General features: G+C 37.9%; 1 protein-coding gene across 8 annotated transcripts in view; it reads left to right on the top strand.

The window, feature by feature from the left end:
- NCOA1 (nuclear receptor coactivator 1) overlaps positions 1–15159 on the top strand; it is a 254204-nt gene extending 239045 nt beyond the window's left edge. For 5 of the 8 annotated variants that reach the window (XM_067703564.1, XM_067703560.1, XM_067703563.1 and 2 more), the window contains 3 exons: positions 3542–3725; positions 8921–9010; positions 12803–15159. In XM_067703564.1, the coding sequence (XP_067559665.1) occupies positions 3542–3725; positions 8921–9010; positions 12803–12973 (445 nt within the window). In that variant the 3' untranslated portion in view covers positions 12974–15159. Of the gene's footprint in view, positions 1–3541; positions 3726–8920; positions 9011–12660; positions 12718–12802 lie in introns of all 8 variants that reach the window. The other 3 variants (XM_067703568.1, XM_067703566.1, XM_067703565.1) reach the window with 3 other exon arrangements.
- Positions 15160–21015: the final 5856 nt, after the last annotated feature.

The raw sequence follows: 21015 nt of genomic DNA, 5'->3' as shown, positions 1-21015 counted from the left end.
AGCCAGCATCATCCTTTTCCTAGACCACTGCAGTGGCCTCCTGTCTTCCTGCTTCCACCCTTGCTCCACTACAGTTTAGTCTCCACATGGTAGCCAGAGTGATGCTTTTAAAACGTGAGGCAAGATATCAGCCCTTTACTCAGAACACTCCAACTTATTCAAAATACAATGTAGGGCCTCTGATGCCCTACATAATCTTGCTCCAGGATACCTCTCTGACCTCATCTGCTATTCTCATCACTCATTCTGCCGTACTGGCTCCTGTTTATTCCTCTGTTCCTCAGATGTGCCAAGTACATTGCAAACTCAGGGCCTTTGCATTTTTAAATCCCTCTGCTGGAATGTTCTTCTCTCAGTAGCCACATGGATTTCTCTCTCATACTTCAAGTCTCTTCTTAAAAAATGTCACTTTATTAGACATAGATATTGAATGTCACCATATTAAACTTCCCTGACCATCATTTCTAAACAGCATTTCCCACCTCTTAGTCCCTCCTTTCCCTTCTTTATTTCTCTTTATCATGCTTAACATCTGACATACTGTGTGTTAGTCTATTTACGGTCTGTCTCCTCCAACTAGAATATAAGCCTCAGAAGAGCAAGGACTTTTTGTTTACTTGTATATGTCCATCCTTTAGAACAAGTAAGCACTTAATATACATCTGTTGAACAAATGAGTGTAGAGATTCCCTATTCCTACCTAACTCATTTTTTGGATGCAGATTCAAATATGGACTTGAGTTTTTGTTGCACTTTCTATAAACTTTTGACTTTCCCGAATCATTTGAGAAAGAAAATAGTTATCACCAACTCTTCAAACATTCACACTTGCTTATTTGGTTCATGTATAAAAGTTTATTAGTCAACACAGGCAATATATAGTTTGTGATCACTCACTGTCTCTTTTGCACAGTGCAAGATACCACAAGGAACTGGGGAAAACAGCCCCTGTTGTCAACTTACCTAGAGTGTAGTTAATGACAGGAGTAGGTCGGAGAGAAGTAAAACATGAAACAAAGACTCATTAAGCAGAATGATGTAATAGAGCTCAGAGACAGTGTAATGTGATTCTTTTTCATTATCTCTTTGGTAGCAAGAGAAATAAAGGGTTAAACAAACTTATTTGTCCAGGAACTGGACAGTGTTACTGTGTAACTCTAGTCACAAAGGAGAATCCCAGGGCTTATTAGCATTTTAAAGGCAGAGGTCTAACCTCTGTGGTTTAACCCTTTGTTTCTGAGACTTATTTGACCAGAAACTCCTCCTTGCTTGTTAATACCTGTAATATCTATGGAACCTACTTTAGGCCAAAGTTGTCATCTTTCCCTTTTCCCCCCATGATTTAAGGGCTACCAAATACCTGGTGCTAGCATAAGGAAACTGTGATAACTGCCATGAGGCAAATCAGGAAAGCAGGTGAGGGAGGGGTCCAGGAAAGTGTGAGGAAGGGGGCCTTCATGCATTGGGCCTAAGGTGCCAGTGAACCCCACAGTCCATTCCAGGACCTGGAACAGTGATAGATGCTGCAGAAGGGCTTGATCTTCTTCCCATGAGGGAAGAAACTAAAATGGAGCTATTGGCAGGAGTAGTTTGAAAGAACTTAGGCTAATATACAGTCCCAAATATAATTTGAAAAGAAATTAAATCCTAAACTTTTTTCACTAAGTATGACATCATTGCAGTCCTTGAAGCTGCTGCATGCATTAACTTACATAGCCCTGCGCCTTCACAGTGGTGATTTATGTATCAGTTGCAAATGAGCACTGTCTAAGGCAGAAATGTTCTCATTAGAAAATGGGCAGTAGACTAATGGTTTTTTCCCTCATCTTTAGCTGTGGGGACACTGTCTGACAAGCATACACACTGTACAGACATTAATGGTCCACAGATGCATTATTGACCATTTCCTAGGCATATAATTTTCTTTGAGCATTTGTGTTTTATAATTACTTGGGGAAAATTTGCTACTTTTCTTCAGACATGATGAATAGGCTGTTTCTCAGCCTGTTAATTTCAGTATGATTACCTTAATTTACCAGAAGCTGTAAACGTTAGTACATCCTGCTTACCTCCCAAGAGCAAGCAAGGAATAGATAAGCCATTGATGGGATAAATAATTTTTGAAATCAAATTCTTCAGAATAAACATTAAAATAGGTGGAATTTTACCAGCAGCTTATTGTTTAAAAATTGATAGATAATCACAAAACATTTGGTGTTTTTTTTGGAACTTACCAAAGACATAGTTCATATTATTTTCCTTTAGATGTGTATATCTGTATCACTTAGAATCTGGGGGGTTCAGATATAAAGTTTCAAATTGTATTTACTTGGAGTTTATTCCATACTATTCTATCTGCTAATAGAAACTGGTTTAACATTTGAGATCCTTGGTGTAACCACAGTCCAGACCTTGGTGGTGAAGAAGGAAGTCTAAAACAAGCCCTCTGAAAACCATAACTGGCATTGCATTTTGCTTCCTAGAAAAGACATGAAGCTATCTTCAGGCCTGAGAAAACCTTTGAAGTCTTCAAAAATATTACATTTTCCAAATAAAAATATCTGGTATATACTTCTTGGTTTCCTCTTAGTTTATAGCATATTGAAAATGGCCAGAAGCTGAATCCTTGAGAAGTGACAGCAAGCGGTAGGACACTGAATAAAGGCTCTCGAATTTTAATGTGCGTAAGTAGTTAGAAATGCAGCTTTCCATACCCACCCCCAGAAAATATGATTTACTAGGGCTGGGGTAAGGCCTGAGAGTCTCAATTTTCAATGAATACCAGGGAATTCTCTTGCAGATGGTCTCTGGACTACACTTCAAAAAACATTGGTATACATACAGTAAAATCTATCAACAAAAGGCAACCTCATCAGTTGACAGCACTGAGTAATAACCCATGTCCACAATTAATTCATTCATCAGATATTTACTGAGTGCCTGCTGCTGTATGTCATTTATTAGTAGAGACAAGGAATAAATGGAACAAAATATCATCACTTCCCCCAGGTGTTAAATCTAAGAGAATATACAAGCAATCACAATATAAGAATGCTACCTTTGAATCATTCATTCCTTTGTTAATTTATTCAATGAACATTTATTGAAGACTAATATATATGCCAGGTACTTTGCTTAAATAGGATATTCTCTGTTTAAGAAGATAAAATAGTGTAATAAATATTAGAATGATTTTGATGTTTAAGTGGGTAAACCAGTTATCTGGAAGATTTACTTCTGTGGAAAACTTCCTTTCTTAGTTATTTGAATAATTGAAGTTTAACAACTCTGATACTAAGCCAGATAATTATGACTTAAAATGAGGTCTTTTTAGTTATTAAACCCCTTGAGCAGAGTTCAAAGTGCATCTGAATGATACTTAGTTCTTATATATTATAATAAGATAAAATCTTACACATAACTTAGGAATATAAAATATTTTCTTTGGAATTCCATCTGATAATTTAGAAAAAGAGTCCACACACATTATCCCCATGTTCATGATCAGTGGATGTAATTGAGATTGTTTTTGAGTTAACAGTGTGTTCAGTCAAGCTGTCCAGAACCAGCCCACGCCTGCACAGCCAGGAGTGTACAACAATATGAGCATCACCGTGTCCATGGCAGGTGGAAACACAAATGTTCAGAACATGAACCCAATGATGGGCCAGATGCAGATGAGCTCTTTGCAGATGCCAGGCATGAATACTGTGTGCCCTGAGCAGGTAAGTGGCACAACTGGCACACTTGCTACACACACACATAGTGCTCTATATCACACCACACTGCAATTCATTATTCCAAGGAAATCAGGAATGTTCAGTTACCTGTCAAAAATAACCACACTTCTTTTTCTTTCCCACTATCTTTTGCTAATTACTATTTATTAAGATATACAATGGAAATTTTGACAGACCTTGTAAGATTTTAGTCTCACGAGATTTTAGTGTTTTAGATTTATTATAAAATGATACATATAATACATTGACTTGGAACTTACCCCTTTATATTTTGAACACATTTTCTTCATTTCTCCCTTTCAGTTCAACAAACTCAGTACTTACTATATACAAAGATAGCTCTGTGGGCAATAATATTAACAAGTTGGGGAGGCACAACCTGAACAAAGGATTAGTTGAATAATAGGACAGAACAGCTGTGTAAGAGATGGACCCCATAGGACTGTGCATATATTTCTGTCAGATTAGGGGTATATACAGTTAACCACAGAGGGTTTAAAAGAAAAAGGGTCTGATTAGGAAAGTCTTCATGGGAAATTTGCCTAAAGGAAGAGATAGAAAAGAATATTCAATACTGGTTAGCACAGCATGACCTAGACAGGAATAGATGTTGAAAAGCCTAATGAATGTTAAGGGGATGTTTATATTATATTTAGAGCAGAATTTAATTGGTAAGCTTTTTACGGGGTGTTGCAGGCCATCTAAATGTTTAGTTTATCTTGGATCCTCCTAAAGATTTTTAAGGAAAGAATGACTAAATTCAAAGTGATATTTAAAAAAATCTTTGGGTACTCCCTGTAGTTACTATTCTGTCATCAACCACAAAGTAGACTATAGTGACTCAGCTATGACCATATAGCCATAATTTATAGCAAGTCTTAAAAAACATGTAAACACTGATTACCTTTTCTATAGAATTCCTTTTTGATATGAATTTTAAAAAAAGTCCCCATTCACCAGGTATTAGCCTAATGAAGTTAGCAGGGAAAAAATCAACAACTTAGGGACTTCCCTGGTGGCACAGTGGTTAAGAATCCACCTGCCAATGCAAGGGACATGGGTTCAAGCCCTGGTCTGGGAAGATCCCACATACCACAGAGCAACTAAGCCCGTGCACCACAACTACTGAGCCTGTGTTCTGGAGCCCGTGTGCCTAGAGCCTGTGCTCCACAACAAGAGAAGCCACTGCAATGAGAAGCCTGTGCACCGCAACAAAGAGTAGCCCCCACTCGCCACAACTAGAGAAAGCCCACACACAGCAACAAAAACCCAACGCAGCCAAAAATAAAATTACTTAATTAATTAAAAAAAAATAGAACTTCATTTTAAAAAAAACTCAATGACTTAGTGATATCTTTTAGCAAAATAAAAGAACTAAATAGGATTGTTTCTTGTCCTTGTTGTTATCTTGTCGTATTTCAATTAGTAGAATTATTCACTATCTCTAGTATATTAAGACAATAATAAAAAATAAAATGAATTAGGTAAAAAGAATATTACCTTTAAAATGTATTTCTTATATAGTTGGGTCTTGCTTTTTTATTCAGTTTGACAATCTCTGCCTTTTAATTGGAGTGGCTAGCCCATTTACATTTAATGTGATTATTGATATTGCTATTGAAGGTTGAAATCTCTCATCTTATTTGTTTTCTCTTTGTCCCATCTTGCCTTTTTTGGTTTAATTGAATATTTTAATTCATTTTATCTCCTTTGTTGGTTTATTAGCTATAAATAACTCTTGTTTTACTGGTGCTTTAGAGTTTATAGTATACATCTTTGTTGCCATCTACCTTCAAATGCTATTATATCACCTCATATAAATATAAAAATCTCACAATGGTTTATTTCTATTTCTCCCCTCCTGTGCTATTGTTGTACATACATATCATATCTACATATGCTAATACCCCACAATATGTTGTTAGTACTTTTTTACTTTACTTTTTTTACTTTAAACAGTCAATAATATTTTTTAAAGTTTAAATAAGTAGTTTTTATATTTCACACGTAGTTATTTCCAGTGTTCTTCATTCCTTGGTGTAGATCCAAATTTCCATCTAGTATCATTCTCCTTCTTCCTGAAGGTCTTCATTTTTTATAGTGCACGTCTGCTAGTGATGAATTCTTTCAGCTTTTGTATGTCTGAAAAAGTTTTTGTTTCACCATCATCTTTGAAAGTTCTTTTCCCTGAATTCTACGTTGGTAGTTTTAGCTTTCAGTACTTTAAAGACATTGCTCCACTGTATTTCTGATGAGATATCTTCTGTCTGTGGCTGCTTCTAAGATTACTCTCTTTATCACTGGTTTTAGGCAGTTTGATTATGATATACCTTAGTGTGATTTTCTTCATGGTTCTTGTGCCTGGGGTTCAGTCAGCCTCTTGATTCACAGGTGTATAATTTGCATCAAATTTGGAAAAGTATTGGCCATTATTTCTTCAGATATTTTTTTCTGTCACCAACTCCCTCCTCTTCTTCAGAGACTCTAATTACACATATCGTAGGCCATTTGAGTTATCCTACAGTTCACTGATTTTCTGGGTTTGGAGTTTTTTAAGGGGGTATGAGGTCAGTCATTTTTTTCTCTGTGTGTTTCATTTTGGATAGTTTTTATTGCTATAGCCTCAGATTCACAGTTCTTTTCTTTTGCAATATCTGATAGTTTTATCTAGTATATTTTCATCTCTAGAAATTCACTTTGGACCCTTTTTATATCTTCCCTATCTCTAACATGTTCAGTCTTTCCTCTTTTTGAATATGTGGAATATGGTTATTATAATAGCTGTCTTAATATTCTTGCTTGTCACTTCTAGCATCTGCATCATTTTAGGATTGGCTTCAATTAATTGATTTTTCACTTAATTATGGATCATATTTTTCTGTTCCTTTGTTTTTTTATTTTATTTTTAAAAAATTTTATTGAAGCATCATTGATTCCAATGTTGTGTTAATTTCTGCTTTTCAGCAAAGTGATTCAGTTATACTTGTATATACATTCTTTTTTAATATTCTTTTCCATTATGGTTTATCACAGGATGTTTAATATAGTTCCCTGTGCTGTACAGTAGGACCTTATTGTTTATCCATCCTATGTATAATAGTTTGCATCTGCTAATCCCAAACTCCCAATCCTTCCTGACCCTACCCCCTCACCCCCATGGCAACCACAAGTCTGTTGTCTATGTCTGTGAGTCTGTTTTTGTTTCGCAGATATGTTCATTTGTGTCATATTTTAGATTCCACATATAAGTGATATCATATGGTACTTGTCTTTCTCTTTCTGACTAACTTCGCTTAGTATGATAATCTCTAAGTCCATCCACGTTGCTGCAAATGGCATTATTTCATTCTTTTTAATGGCTGAGTAATATTCCATTGTGTATATATACCACATCTTCTTTATCCATTTATCTGTTGATGGACATTTAGGTTGTTTCCATGTCTTGGCTATGGTAAATAGTGGTGCTGTGAACATAGGGGTGCATGTATCTTTACAAATTATAGTTTTGTCTGGGTATATGCCCAAGAGTGGGATTGCTGGTTATGGCAACGCTAATTTTAGTTTTTCGAGGAACCTCCATACTGTCTCCATAGTGGCTGCACCAATTTACATTCCCACCAGCAGTGTAAGAGGGTTCCCTTTTCTCCACACCTTCTCCAGCATGTATTGTTTGTAGACTTTTTAATGATGGCCATTCTGAACGGTGTGAAGTGATACCTCATTGTAAGTCATAGTTTTGGTTTGCATTTTTCTAATAATTAGCGATGATGAGCATCTTTTCATGTGCCTGTTGGCCATCTGTATGTCTTCTTTGGAGAAATGTCTATTTAGGTCTTCTGCCCATTTTTCGATTGGGTTGTTTGTTTCTTTGTTGTTGAATTGTATAAGCTATTTGTATATTTTGGAAATTCATCCCTAGTCAGTCACATCTTTTGCAAATATTTTCTCCCAGTCCGTAGGTTGTCTTTTCATTTTGTTTTTGGTTTCCTTTGCTGTGCAAAAGCTTATAAGTTTGACTAGTTCACATTGGTTTATTTTTGCTTTTATTTCTATTGCCTTGGGAGACTGACCTAAGAAAACATTAGTACGATTTATGTCAGAGTCTGCTACTTTGCATACCTGGTAATTTTTTATTGGATCCCAGACATGTGAATTTTACCTTGTTTATGTTCCTATAAATATTGAGATTTGTTTTGGGAAATGCTTAAATTACTTGGAAATAAACAGTTTGATTTTTTTCAGGTCTTGCTTTTTTGTTTAGTGGGACCAGAGCAGTATTTAGTATAGGGCTAATTTTACCCTACTACTAAAGCAAAACCATTCTAGTACGCTACCTGAATTATGATGTTTTCCACTCTGGCTGGTGGGATCAGGACCTGTTCCCAGCTCTGTGTGATCTTTGGGAATTATTCCATGTAAATCTTTTCAGGTGAATCTTTGCTTTGGGTAGTTCTGTAACATCCATTAGCTAGTTGATCAATACTAAGCTGCTACTCTCTGTGTTGTTCTCTCCTGATATTCTGCCCTGTGAATTCTAGCTCTATACTCTCAATTCAGGGAGACTGCCAGGTGCTGTCTGGTTCCCTGTCCTCATGCTGCAGCCTGGAAATTCTCTCTAGGCAGTAGGCTGGGGTAGTGGTAGGACTCACCTCAATTGTTTCCCAACCCTTAGGGGCAACTTTCCCCTTCATTGCCTTTGTCCAAGGTCTTGAGTGTGTTCATTTCATATATTTTGTCCAAATTTTTAGTTGATTCAGGCAGAGGATAAATCTAATCCCTGTTACTGAATCTTGACTGGAAGTGGAAGTCTTTTGCTAATTAACTTTCACGAGTGTTGAATTAACTTTTTATTGAAGTATCATCTGTAAGGATATACAGAAAAGTATACGACTAGATGAATTTTCGCAAACTGAACACATCTTTTTAACTATCACCTAGATCGAGAAACAGAACATTACCAGCCGCACCCCAAAGGTTCTCCCCACACTCCCTTGCATGTCTGTCTACTTCTACAAAGGGAACCACTGTCCTGACTTCTAACAGCACAGTAAATTTCTAAGCTTGTTATTTCTGCTCTCCTCCTATTACTTTTCTGTCAGTGAGATTGTTTTTCATTGAGGAATTTGGTCTGCAACGTAAACAACTAGTTTGTAATTTGGTCTTGTACTTATCTTTAATAGATAAATGATCCAGCACTGAGACACACAGGCCTCTACTGCAACCAGCTCTCATCCACTGACCTTCTCAAAACAGAAGCAGATGGAACCCAGGTCAGTAAGAAAACTCTAAGCCCAGAGCTGTCAAGTTTTCTCTAGATACACAGGAATCTCTGTGTAGCATCGCGGTTAAGAGCCTGACCTTGAGAGTCAGACCTGGTTGTGAGTCCTGGCTCTGCTCTTCTTAGCTGTGTCATCCTGGGCATGTTAGGGAACTTTCCTGAGCTGCCGTATAACCAACAGAACTGATGAGATACCTGCTTAGAGAATTATGAGAAGGTTAAATGAGATAAGCTTTCAGAAAGGTTAATCCAATGTTTAGACAGGATAAGCGATCACAAATGGTGACCACTAATTGCTATTTGTAAATAAACACAGTGCTAAAACTCATGTGTAATCAGAATACCTCAAAAGAGTTCAATAAATTCAGACAAAACAGAATGCGTACTGTGTACTCTGCCTCCTTTTAGAAGTTTGTTTCAAAACAATACAAATAACAAGGGTGGCCACTTTCCTATATCAGCATAAATTAAGATATTTTTTAAAAAACACAGGCCTTATGCAAAGGTGGAGATACAAAGAAACGTGAGACATGTTTGCTCTTTAGGTGAACTGTGGGGAGAAGTGAGGAAAGGAAGCTTCATTTGTGGAATGCTTATGATTTGCCAGGCATTGTGTTAGGCACTATCGGCTTTATCTCATGTAAACATCACTGTAACCCTATGAAGGAGTTAGTTTTCCTTTTTTTTCACAGATGAAGAAACAGAACCTGAGGTGATTTAACTACATATACAATTCACAAACTAGAAAGTGGCAGAGCTGAGGTTCAAACCCAGGTCTTTCTAACACCAAAGTTCATGCTTTTTCTGCCATACCACTTAGGGTCTGTCGAAAGATAAAACATACAGACAAATGCGCGTAAATTATTACATAACCAAAGAAGGCAAACTCAAATTTATTACAAGTAACAAGAGCCATAAGCATTAAAAGAAAGGAGAAATTCCTGAGGTTGTCAGAGAGCATTTATGTAGGAGATAGGAGTGAACTGGGCCTTGAAGGAGGCAAGTGAAGGAGAAAGGTACTGTGGTTTTTGGAGGCTGAGGAAGGGGGTGAGCTTGGAAGTCCAGGAGATTGGAAGTTAGAGGGCACAGAGACAGGGAAACAGTAATATCAGCATAGTCCTGGGAAGCCAAATCCACTGAGCATAAAGGGTTTGTAATAAGAATTCACAGGAATTAAAATTGGTAAAGTAGATTGGATCAAATTTCCAGGGGCCTTGAATACTAAACTCTAAGGAATTTGGATTCAGTCCTACAAAGGAAGCATCATCCCTGAAGGGGAACAGTGAGAAGAGTGCTAGTTTAAGCTTCATCTTGAGGGGGGAAGAGGGAAAAGGAAGAGCACTGGACAGCCAGCTCAGAAAGAGGAAAGCCAGTTAGGAAACTATGTGCATAGTTGGAGCATCGGGAAATAGGATCTGAGTCCTGTGATGGTGAAGAGAGGATTTTGTGCTGAGGGAAATGAAGTCTTTATTCACTAGAAGTTTTTAAAAGTCTCCTACTTACAGAGACATATACTTACGACAAAACAACTAAGTTTTAAAGTTCCTGAGTCCTGGGATAGTACGTGAATTGAAGTAAAAACTCTGTTGGAAAATCTTAAGAGGTTGGGACTCAGCTCTCACATCACTCTTCTCATTGGGCAAAGCATAAGTTTTGTTTTCGTGTTGCTTTGCCTGTCTGTGAAGGTATAGCAATATCAGAAGTCCTCTGAGGTCTGGTCTAAGTCACCATGTTTTTAAGTAATAATTCAAAAAGGCTGAGATGTGTACTTTTTGGAGTTTGGTATCTTTTTAATAAAGCATTCTTTTTAAAGCAGCAGAATTTTCTCTCCAGTTTGTTTTATCATGCCTTTATCAAAAATTTTTTAAGTGTTTGGGGGCACAAACACCTTATGCTCTGCCCCAGTATTTCATATGTTGAAACATATAAACATGAAATTTTATGTTAATTTTTTTAAAAATCAGTCATTGCCTAAATGCACTATAGTTTGTGCTCACGTTAAGTTTCAGTGGCAGAATCTTCTTTCTGTGGTAGCCCATCATGAAATCTCTATTTGCTCTAATGTTTTTGTATTTGCCAGACAAAAGCTGGAGAGTGAGTTGGATAGAAATATAGAAACAGATGTACAGAAAAGGAGACGGAAAAGAACAAGGAGAGAAGGAGTAGGGGAGGATAGAGGGCTAGCTGCACTTGGAGAGCTGGGATGGGGAAGAGGAGAGAACAGGAAAAGAACACAGAGAATAGAGAAGGCGGAAGAAGGCTGGTAGGGGAATTGTTGACATAGAGAGAGAGGAAGGCCAGGGTTGGAGCTCTAGAAGGAAAAGAGTAGGAATGAGAAGTTATAGAGAACAAAGGTGGGTGGAGGGCACAGAGGCAGCTGGGGAGTAGACTCAGAGCTGGTGTATGTTATGTACCTGAGGAAGAGCCCAAAAGAAGAAGAAAACAAATGGGAGCCAATGGGGACAAGAAGCAAAATTTGGGAAACTGGGGGAAAGAGGAGGATGAGAGAGAGGGTGAGGACAGAAACAATACGAATCTAAATAAAGGTTTAATTCATCAGACACTAAAAAAGCTCAGCTCAAGAACTATCTGCCTTATCCGACAGAGTAGAGTGGAGGTGTAGGTGCATCGTGAGGAAAAAACATCAGGGGTTAGACTGATGGAGAAATTGGATGGTCGGAACATTTGACAATTGGCCAATTAAGGTTGATGGAAAACAACTTTTGTTCAATTAAGATAGAAAAGTTTTCAGAAACACTGAGTGTAATTGACATGAATTTAGTGATGAACAAAAAAATCTATCACTAATCTAAAATACTTCATGAACCTATTTAAACATGAGGCACAAGTTTGCCAAATGCTGAGACACTTAGATAGATGCACTTGGATACCTTAGAAAGCATCTCCATTCTTGGTCTGGAACATTCACAAGTGTGATATTGGCCTAATCAGTTCTACAGATGACTTTTTAATAAGGCTGATTGTTGAAGACTAACTTCTGGCTTTGTTTTCCTGATAGAAAATGTTAAAACTGTGTAACCTTAGACTTTTTAAAGGAATACATGTATTATTACTGAAAGTAGTTAAAGGGAAAATTCACACTGTTCTCAGCTAGTAGTTTACTGTTATTTTTAGCTCATGTGTTTAAATGGATTGTCTATCAGGAAAAATAAGTTAAATATAAAATTTTTATTTGTTCTAATATTTTGCTGTAATTCTAAAGGCAATATGTAAAGGAGCTATGTAATAGTATATTTAGATACTACACAAATCTTCTGGACATTAATTTTAGTGATACTGATGTCCTATTTACTGAGCTGTGGTGGTTTTTATTTTGCTAATACTGGGTTAAAGCCCTTAATTTTCTAACATCATAAAGATTTTTTTATCCTATTAAAGTCATCCATAGAATGCTTTTGTAACCAGTTTTCCAAATAATATACCTATTTTTTAAACCCACCACTGGATACCCAGACTGAAACTGGGCTTTTCCCAATCTTGGCAATATTAGCAATGATGCTCATTTTCAGTATTGATGGCAACCCTGTAGGAGGCTTGACCATTCCAATTTTGATTTTATTTTTAAAGTGTGAACTTTCCAGAACCCTGAGCAAAATGAGTGCAGCGATTTTCTTTTTGTAGGACAAGAAGACAGAAGAGTTCTTCTCTGTGGTGACTACAGACTAGAGGAATGCTCTAGTGAGTTTCCACTTCAAGTAGTACCCACTCATAAGCCGGGGGGGCAGACCCTTCTGTCTAAACACATCTTTTATTTGTGTTCCAGCAGGTGCAACAGGTTCAGGTGTTTGCTGACGTCCAGTGTACAGTGAATCTGGTAGGCGGGGACCCTTACCTGAACCAGCCTGGTCCACTGGGAACTCAAAAACCCACGGCAGGACCACAGACCCCCCAGGCCCAGCAGAAGAGCCTCCTTCAGCAGCTACTGACTGAATAACCACTTTTAAAGGAATGTGAAATTTAAATAATAGACATACAGAGATATACAAATATATTATATATTTTTCTGAGATTTTTGATATCTCAATCTGCAGCCATTCTTCAGGTCGTAGCATTTGGAGCAAAAAAAAAAAAAAAAGAAAAAAAGTTCACTTTCGTTGGGAGATTGAGAGATGTTTTTGTTTCTTTCTTTGTAAAGGCCTTGGATATTGAAAAAATAACAAGGCAGAACAGTTGGACAATCTCTCTCTTGAGCCAAATTTAATTATTCTTATTTTTGTAATCAGTCATTGGCTTCTTATCTGGATGAAGGCTTTTGGAGGAGAACCAAAATGACAAGTTCCAAGGGGAAGATGAAGCTCCGCCTCCGCTGGCTCAGTCCTGACCCTGCCAAGGAAGAAGGGCCCAGTGGGGCTTTGCCTGTGCCCATCCACCAAAGGCTGTCACAATGTCTCTAAATCAGCAGCCCTCCCCTTCCCAACCAGGCAGCTTGTGTGTACAATCAGCTTCTTCTAGCAACTCTATATCTGTTGGCTTCAAGAGAATATTTTGCCTCCACATATGTACCCCTTCTCCTTTTTTTAAAGATGGATTTAAACCAAGATGCCTCCAGGAATGAGGACGAAATGAGTATATTCACAGAAGAATCCAAAAAATACAGTTTGGGGGAAAATGCAATAATTTTTGATGAGATGGGTGAAGGACAAGAAGCGAGTTATGTCAATTATTGTAGATACAATTTTCTGATTAAATCTGGACAAAAGGCAGCCTGTTCTTTCTGCTTTTATTGTATTAACAGCTGAGGTAGCTAAAGTTATTTAAAATAAAATTAAATTTATGATCCAGTAGCTTATTTTTCCCTTTAAATCTCACTGTAAATATATTTGATTTCTTGTAGAAATTGATTTCCTTCTGTTTAATTTTATGGTTTTATTATCCTACTCTTGATTTTTCTAAATTTCTGTGTGTGAAATATAACACTGATTGAATTGCAGTTACATTTGGCTAGTAATATTTCATTATTTTAATAACTGTGACGCCATGTATGGATTTACTTTGGGTTTTACATCAAAATGCCACTGCCAGAAAGAGCTGTTCCAGATGAGCTAGAGCATACTGCCCTAGAGTGTCCCTGGGATCATCTAACTTGAGAGCAGTGCAAGGAATTATCACCAGAAGTGCACAGGCTACTTGTACAGAGAAAAATTAATACTCAAAGAAAATCTTCTTCTTTTTTTTTTTTTTTTTAGATTGACTTTGGGAATTTGAATTTTCATCAGTGCAAATATAAATCTCTCTATTCCTGCTCTGAGGCTAATTGATACCATATTTTCCCTTTGTGTCTTGTCACTCTGCCACGTCTTGTCTCATCCTGGCCTCTGAGTCAAGGACCCAGTGAACTGACTTTCTAGTTCTAGAAGTGCCACTGAAAGGCCAGGAAAGCTTGAGAAAGGTATTCTGGAAGAAGCAAAGGTAGACCCCCATCACTCGCCTTTACTGCACCCCTGGGCCTGTGAACGATGACAACATCTGACATTGTGCACCAGCTACCTCTGCTTCCATGGCAGAGAAAAGGCCATAAGAACTAACAATGGAAGAGGAGCACGGACTCAGACATCAAGGAAGAAGCCATTTTCCCAGGTCCTCCTTTCTGCATCTCACCACCCCTAGTTACAAGTAACTCCATTGAACAGCATCTATTCAGAACCTGTACCGAATAAAAAGATTGATGGAAGGGCTCAAGTGGGTAGCAACTATTGAAACAGAAACAGGACACTCAGTTACAAACATTCTCTCTTTTAGTTTTTCAGAAAAATGCATCCCTGATTTAATTCATTCCCAGCTTGAAAGCCCAGCCATATTATGCTAGTCCCTCCCAAACTGTTCTAGGAGGTCATTTCTGTTTTGTTTGTGATATTTAGACGTGCAGACTTCAGGAAGTTCACCTTTAACTTCAGCATTCCAGATGAAGTTTCCTGACTCAGTACTTTTGCATAAGGAACTTAAAAAAAAAAAAAAGTGGTAAGGAAAATTGGAGATGCTAATATCCTCCCCCATCCCAACTGCACCTTAAAGTATGCATGTCACCTTCAAGGTTTTATAATTGCACTGTTTGTTTTATGTATGTACAGATTAAAATTATTGCTACATTTGAGGAAAATAAAATTGCTTGCTTCTATGTAATTCCTGTCATTCCACAGGAAATTCACTTTTCCAGCTACTGAATAGATGGGTTGCCTCTTCTTTTACAGGGAAGAAATGAAACCTACATCCTGCAGGAATTGTCAAAACCCAAAATGACTAACTATAATTAAAGGATAATAAAAGAAAGGATCCCTGAAGCTAAAGCTCCTCGAAGTCACCCTAATAAGAACCAGCCCAGTGAAATTTGAGAAGGTCCCAGTGAAGTTGAGATAGTAGGCTGTGAGGAAATGCTAACTCTGGCCACTTGTCTGATGATTAAACACTCTGGTCCTACTGTTTCTTGACCTAGGAGATCTGGTCCAGGCAGCACTTCTTAGCCACAGGATAACATCTCTCCCACAATCATTGGTTTTTACACACTAACATTTATTATTATTATGCAGATGTTGAATCTTACTTGAGGAGGCTCTTTCTTGACAATGCATTTTATGAAAATTAGGCCCTGTTTCTTGTTTGTGTGTTTTTTTTTTTTTTAGGCAACTAGGTTCACCAACACTTGGCCAAGTAGGGCCGTCCAGGGTAAGGAGGGTGAGCAAATGTGATTCTAGAGGGAGGGGAGGGAGTTTATCGCACACACATTCCTACGCATAACTACACACAGATTTGGTAGCTGTTGTCTCAAATTATACTTTTGGGAGAACAGAACCTTTTTTCCAAAAGTCAGGATAAGGTAAAAAAAGATACTTAGGTGAGGCTGAACATTGATTTAAATTTATCCTAAGGTAGGGGTGTGAAGGCCATTAGAAAAACAAATAGTAATAAGTGAGGAAAAAGTGAGGTTGATATAGAACTTCATCTTCTTTATGGTTTTGCCTAGAGTAGTTTCCATACTTAGAAACTGTCTCCTGGGCCCTAAGAATCAAAGAAAAAGAAAGGACAGTTGTCTGTTTACAAAGGAAGTTGTGCTTATTTCCTTGTTGACATTAACTGCTCTTCCCAGAAGAGCTGCTCCACTTGAATAAAGTGAATAATTCAGAGCAAGCTCGATCCTTGACCATTCCTGTACCTCTGAAGATCTTGATGATTTAATTAGGCCCATAAATTTTTTTTATTGGAGAAAACTGCCAAAGGAAGCATTCCTCCATACAGAACCTTTTCTGCCAGCACTAAATTAGTTTTCTTTTTATACTTTATATTCATTGCCACAAGAGCTCTTAACAAGATTGAAGAAACGCAAAGCTCTGGCCTCACTCAACACATTTTATTGTCTTTATCCAAGGCACTAAGGATGTGGAAGGATCCAGACAGATGTGAACCCTGCCCTCCCAGAGCTTATATTTACATGGGGGTACTTACATAGTTAGAATCACAATTGGATTAAATGATATAAAGGAGAATTAGAAGTTGCTTTGTGAGTGAGACCTTGTCTGGAGAGTGAAAGGTTTCCTTGAGGAAGAAATGGCATTTGAAGTGAGGTTTGCAGGATGGGGAGGAAGTAGCTCAGTGAAGAGCAGGCTGAGAATTCTGAGGACTGGCATGTGTGAAGGAGGGCCCGGAGGCAAGAAGGAGCCCCAGAGAGCTGCTCTTCTAAACTATTAACCAGTGTTCTGAGTTCTCAAACATGTTATTAGAATTATGTTACCTGGTGGGCTGCAAAGTAATTTAAATCAGCTTTTGGCTCCAGGAGGGACATGAACGGGCTTTGGGATCCTCACTTGGAAATTGTGCCAGCCAGTAGCTAAGGTCTCTTCCATAACTAGCCCTAACCAGCCAGAAGTGCAGGCTTTTATAGCTTTTACATAATCTGTTGGAGCTGATGAGAATAATTTTAAAAATTCAGGGAAAATCAATTTGCACTGTAACATTTCTAAGGTGCTTTTAGGTACATTATCTCATTTAATCCCCTGCAGTCCTTCGAGAGAGTTGTAAAGAGAAAGGTCAGGACACAAACACTGTCTTTCAGTAGAATTGGGACTGGAACCAGCTCTTCTAATTCCAAATTCTGGATTAACTATCCTGGACTATATGATTTAGGATGCATTTGGAGTCTGCAGACTTTAATCTCATTGTGTGACCTTAGGCAATGCTTTTTTACAGGAAATAACTTTTAAAAGCAGGCTTTGAAAAGAGGCCTGAGAACTCACAGGCTGAGAAGAGAGCACCTGGCCCCTTCTCTGGAGGCAGTCAGAGAGCCTGACCTTTGGAAGCCTAAAAGAGGGTGAGCTTTGGCATGAAGTCAGCAGGTGTCCCGATACAGTTTTGGGAGAGGCATTCTGTCCCTGCGTATCTTAACAGAAAATGAAGGAGGGGCTCCATGAAACTGCAGTGTCATCCCCTTAGCTTAAAAGAACTTTGGAAAATATGGGTTCCTTGTGGGGCAGGTATAAAACGACTGGCAGAGGACCCCTTTTGTGAGGTAAAAAATTTGGTTTCTTGGAGCGGATCATGGAAGCATTCACTTTTCTCTAACTCTTGATCCTTTTGCAGACAACGAATCTTTCTTTTATGCTGGAGTTTAGCTCTGGTCTAATCATTTGTGCTTATCTCAGAACTTTGGTAGTTTGTGCCACCAGCAGAACTAAGCAGTGTCTAGAGGTATTTGTAGCAAACCCAAGACATTGGCTTGAGAAAAGAAGAATTAAAATGTTAAAAGGAATAATTTCTATTTCATCAGGTTTTCCTCCCGCTCCAATGCCCAGAGGTCCTAAGGTACAGAATAAAACAAAAAACTTTAGACCAAGTTTTCAGTACTTATGACATTTTTGATGAGCTGTTGCAGTACAGACACTGTGATAGGAAGTGTGGGAAGTACAGAGACACTTGCCTGAAGCTGCCTCCTTCCTAATAATGGAGATTATTACAATCAGTTAAATACTTTCCAGGCAATATGCTAGACTAATACTCTTGTGCTAATAATTTCTTAGTTTGTACAGCACATTCACATACAGTATGTCATTTGATCTTCAAAATCCTATGAAGCAATTAGAATAGGTCATAGTGCCGTCTTACAGATGGTGAAACTGAAGCTCAGATGAATGGTCAGGTGGCTGGTAAGTGCCAGACCCAAGAGTCTATCCTTGGGTTTTGTGATGAAGCCTGCCGTTGTTTCCACTGCCCAATTCAACTATTAAAGATAAAAGCACCCTTAGACAGTGACACATAGAGACTAGGAATCCTGATGAGTTAAGAGTTTTTCTCTAGAATTCAATTTCCTTAAAAGCTTATAGGGGTTTCCATTTTGAAAATAAAACCTGGGCACTAATTTTGAATGTGTTAAAGTACTGATTTTTTTTTTTTTTTTTTGTATTTTAAACTTGCGTGAGGGTAATAGTTCTCAAGCAAGTCCCTGACTCTCGCTGAACAATTTCATCTTTTCCCTTGAACCCAGTACTGCTTACATTTATATGCATCTAAAGTCTACTCTTCTAGCCAAGATCTCTCTTCAAGATCCAGTCTCTAATTTCCAACTGGTGAACATTACCACGTGGATGGCTCCCACCCCACACTCAGCACCTCAAACTTAAGCCCCAAACCAAACAACTTATCTCCCCACAAACAGCTTCTTTGTCCCTTACCTGAATTAGTTGTACCATCATTCCGTTAGTGGTCCTTTTCAACAACTGCCTCCTACTCAAATTACCGAATTGCAAAAAGTTGTCTTTTGTAATGCCTCGGAGCTGTCTTCTCTTTTCTAAGCCTATTGATCAGAGATCGAATTCCAGACTCTTTATGGTGGGGGTGATTATAGTAACTACCTTCATGCCTTTTACATTCATCCATCACACCGTCATCAGAGAAGTCTCTCTAAACACAACCTGCAAAATCTGTTGGTGACTAATTCTTGCCAATTGTTGACCTGAAATCTACCAGCCTTTTAAGCTTCATGGCCCTCTACACCCTCTCTAAACAAATGATCCTGCCACACTGATCTGGTCTTTATTCTTGGATTCACTGTTTGTGTTCCCACTTCCACTGCCACATTCATTCTCTTCCCCCCAACCTGTAATGCTCCTCCTTTCTCCTCACTACTCATCCTTCATGGCTTCAATTTATTTTTTTGAATTTTTGAATTTTATTTTTTTATACAGCAGGTTCTTATTAGTTATCCATTTTATACGTATTAGTGTCTACATGTCAATCCCGGTCTCCCAATTCATCCCACCACCACCACCCCCACCGCCACTTTCCCACTTTGGTGTCTATACGTTTGTTCTCTACATCTGTGTCTCTATTTTCTGCTCATGGCTTCAGTTTAGATGCCCTTTCCAAGAAGCCCTCCCTGGACCCCACACTTAGATTAGTCCCCTCTTCTGTACTGGCTTGTGCAGTGTCGGGGCCTCCATTTGGCACTTGGCTATATGTACGTGTTTCTCTCCACCAGATTGTAAGCTTCTTAAAGAAGAGGTTCACATCTCTCTTTCTTCCCCCTCTCAGTGCCTTCCACATAGTAGGTTCTCAACTGCTGATTGAAGAAATAGATGCAGAAGCAGTATTTTAAATAAGGGAAACGAGCTGATAGATCAGGTGCTGAGTTGTCTTCCTAGAGTCTGGATTGTTAAGCTAATGGAAGGTTGCAAAGTATCCAAGAGTTCAAGACAAGATCATGATTCTATCATGATGACTGTTTCTTTTTTTAATGAAATGTGAGCCTCTACATATTTGGAGAATTTACAGAACATTAGCAGTTATCTTTATTACTTCCATTTTTTTAAGGACCGTGTCTAAAAACAATTAATGCACATATAAGTTACTCAAAAGTAGTACTTCATTATTTACATGCTCAAGCTTTATATTTATCGATGATACATGCTGCTGTTAAACCCTTTACTTTCCTCAGAAATTACTTCCCCACTGAAGATCAGCTGATTGGACTGACTACACTTAATGAGAAAATAGAAAAAGACAGATCAGGAGAGACAGTCCCTTCTGGTTTTCCTTCCCAGAGTGAGTATATAGAATGTCCTACTAATCTTTCACCTACAATATAATGCCACTGAGAAGTGATTCATGATGAAATTGAACAAGAATAAGATGGCTTTTTGTGAAATTTCTAATTGGCCTTTAAAACCAGTGCCTCTGGAAACTGAGTGACTTAACTTGGTACGTAGACAGATGGGAAAGGTCAATGAGCAGGAAGACCTTCCTCTAACAGAACAAATGTCCTACTTGGAATTTTCCTCATACCTGAAGAGCCAGCCCTGCTCAGTTCTGCCTTGTTTGTTTTCAAATCTAAAGTAATTTATCATACACCTGCCTGTACTAAATTTTAGGCTGCATATTTCCTATTCATTGTCCTTTTTAACTTGCAAACTTTTATAAAATAGGTATTAATTTTTTTAAATTAGCTTTTCTTTTTAACATTCTTCTGATGTTAGCAATTGTGTTTTAAATGATAATTACTTAGTAAGCTAGACTTTAAAGTTCAACAAAAACCAACTGGGAAAAAGGCTCTACATAGAAAATGCTCTGTTTAAAGACTCGTGCACGTCTAAGCCTCGGCTTTAAAATTTCATCCTATCTTCTCTTGAAAACTTTTTTAAAGCTTTTTAAGAACATTTTCACGTGTATGTGAAAGTAGCAAGATTAGTATAAGGGACTAGTTCTAGGTTTTCAAATCAGCCTTTGATATGTAATTTTTATAACCCCAGATAAAGAGGTGACTTCAGTCACTCTTTCCACGTCAAAAAGTAAGTTGTAGTTAGTCTTGGGAATCTTTAGACTTAAGGGTTTGTCTTTTAAAACATTGCACAATAGCTACTTTAAAGAATGAATATTTTTAATGTAATAGTAATAACAACATATATATTTTCAGTCAACAGTTATTCATTTAATACCTAGTATTTCCCAGGCACTGGGGCTACATCCATGAAGAAAATGAAAATCCTTGCCCTCATG

The sequence above is a fragment of the Pseudorca crassidens genome, chromosome 14 (assembly GCF_039906515.1).
Source record: "Pseudorca crassidens isolate mPseCra1 chromosome 14, mPseCra1.hap1, whole genome shotgun sequence".
Classification (NCBI taxonomy): domain Eukaryota; kingdom Metazoa; phylum Chordata; class Mammalia; order Artiodactyla; family Delphinidae; genus Pseudorca; species Pseudorca crassidens.
The sequence above is the reverse complement of the archived record's forward strand: the minus strand, read 5'-3'. Positions and strand labels throughout refer to the sequence as shown.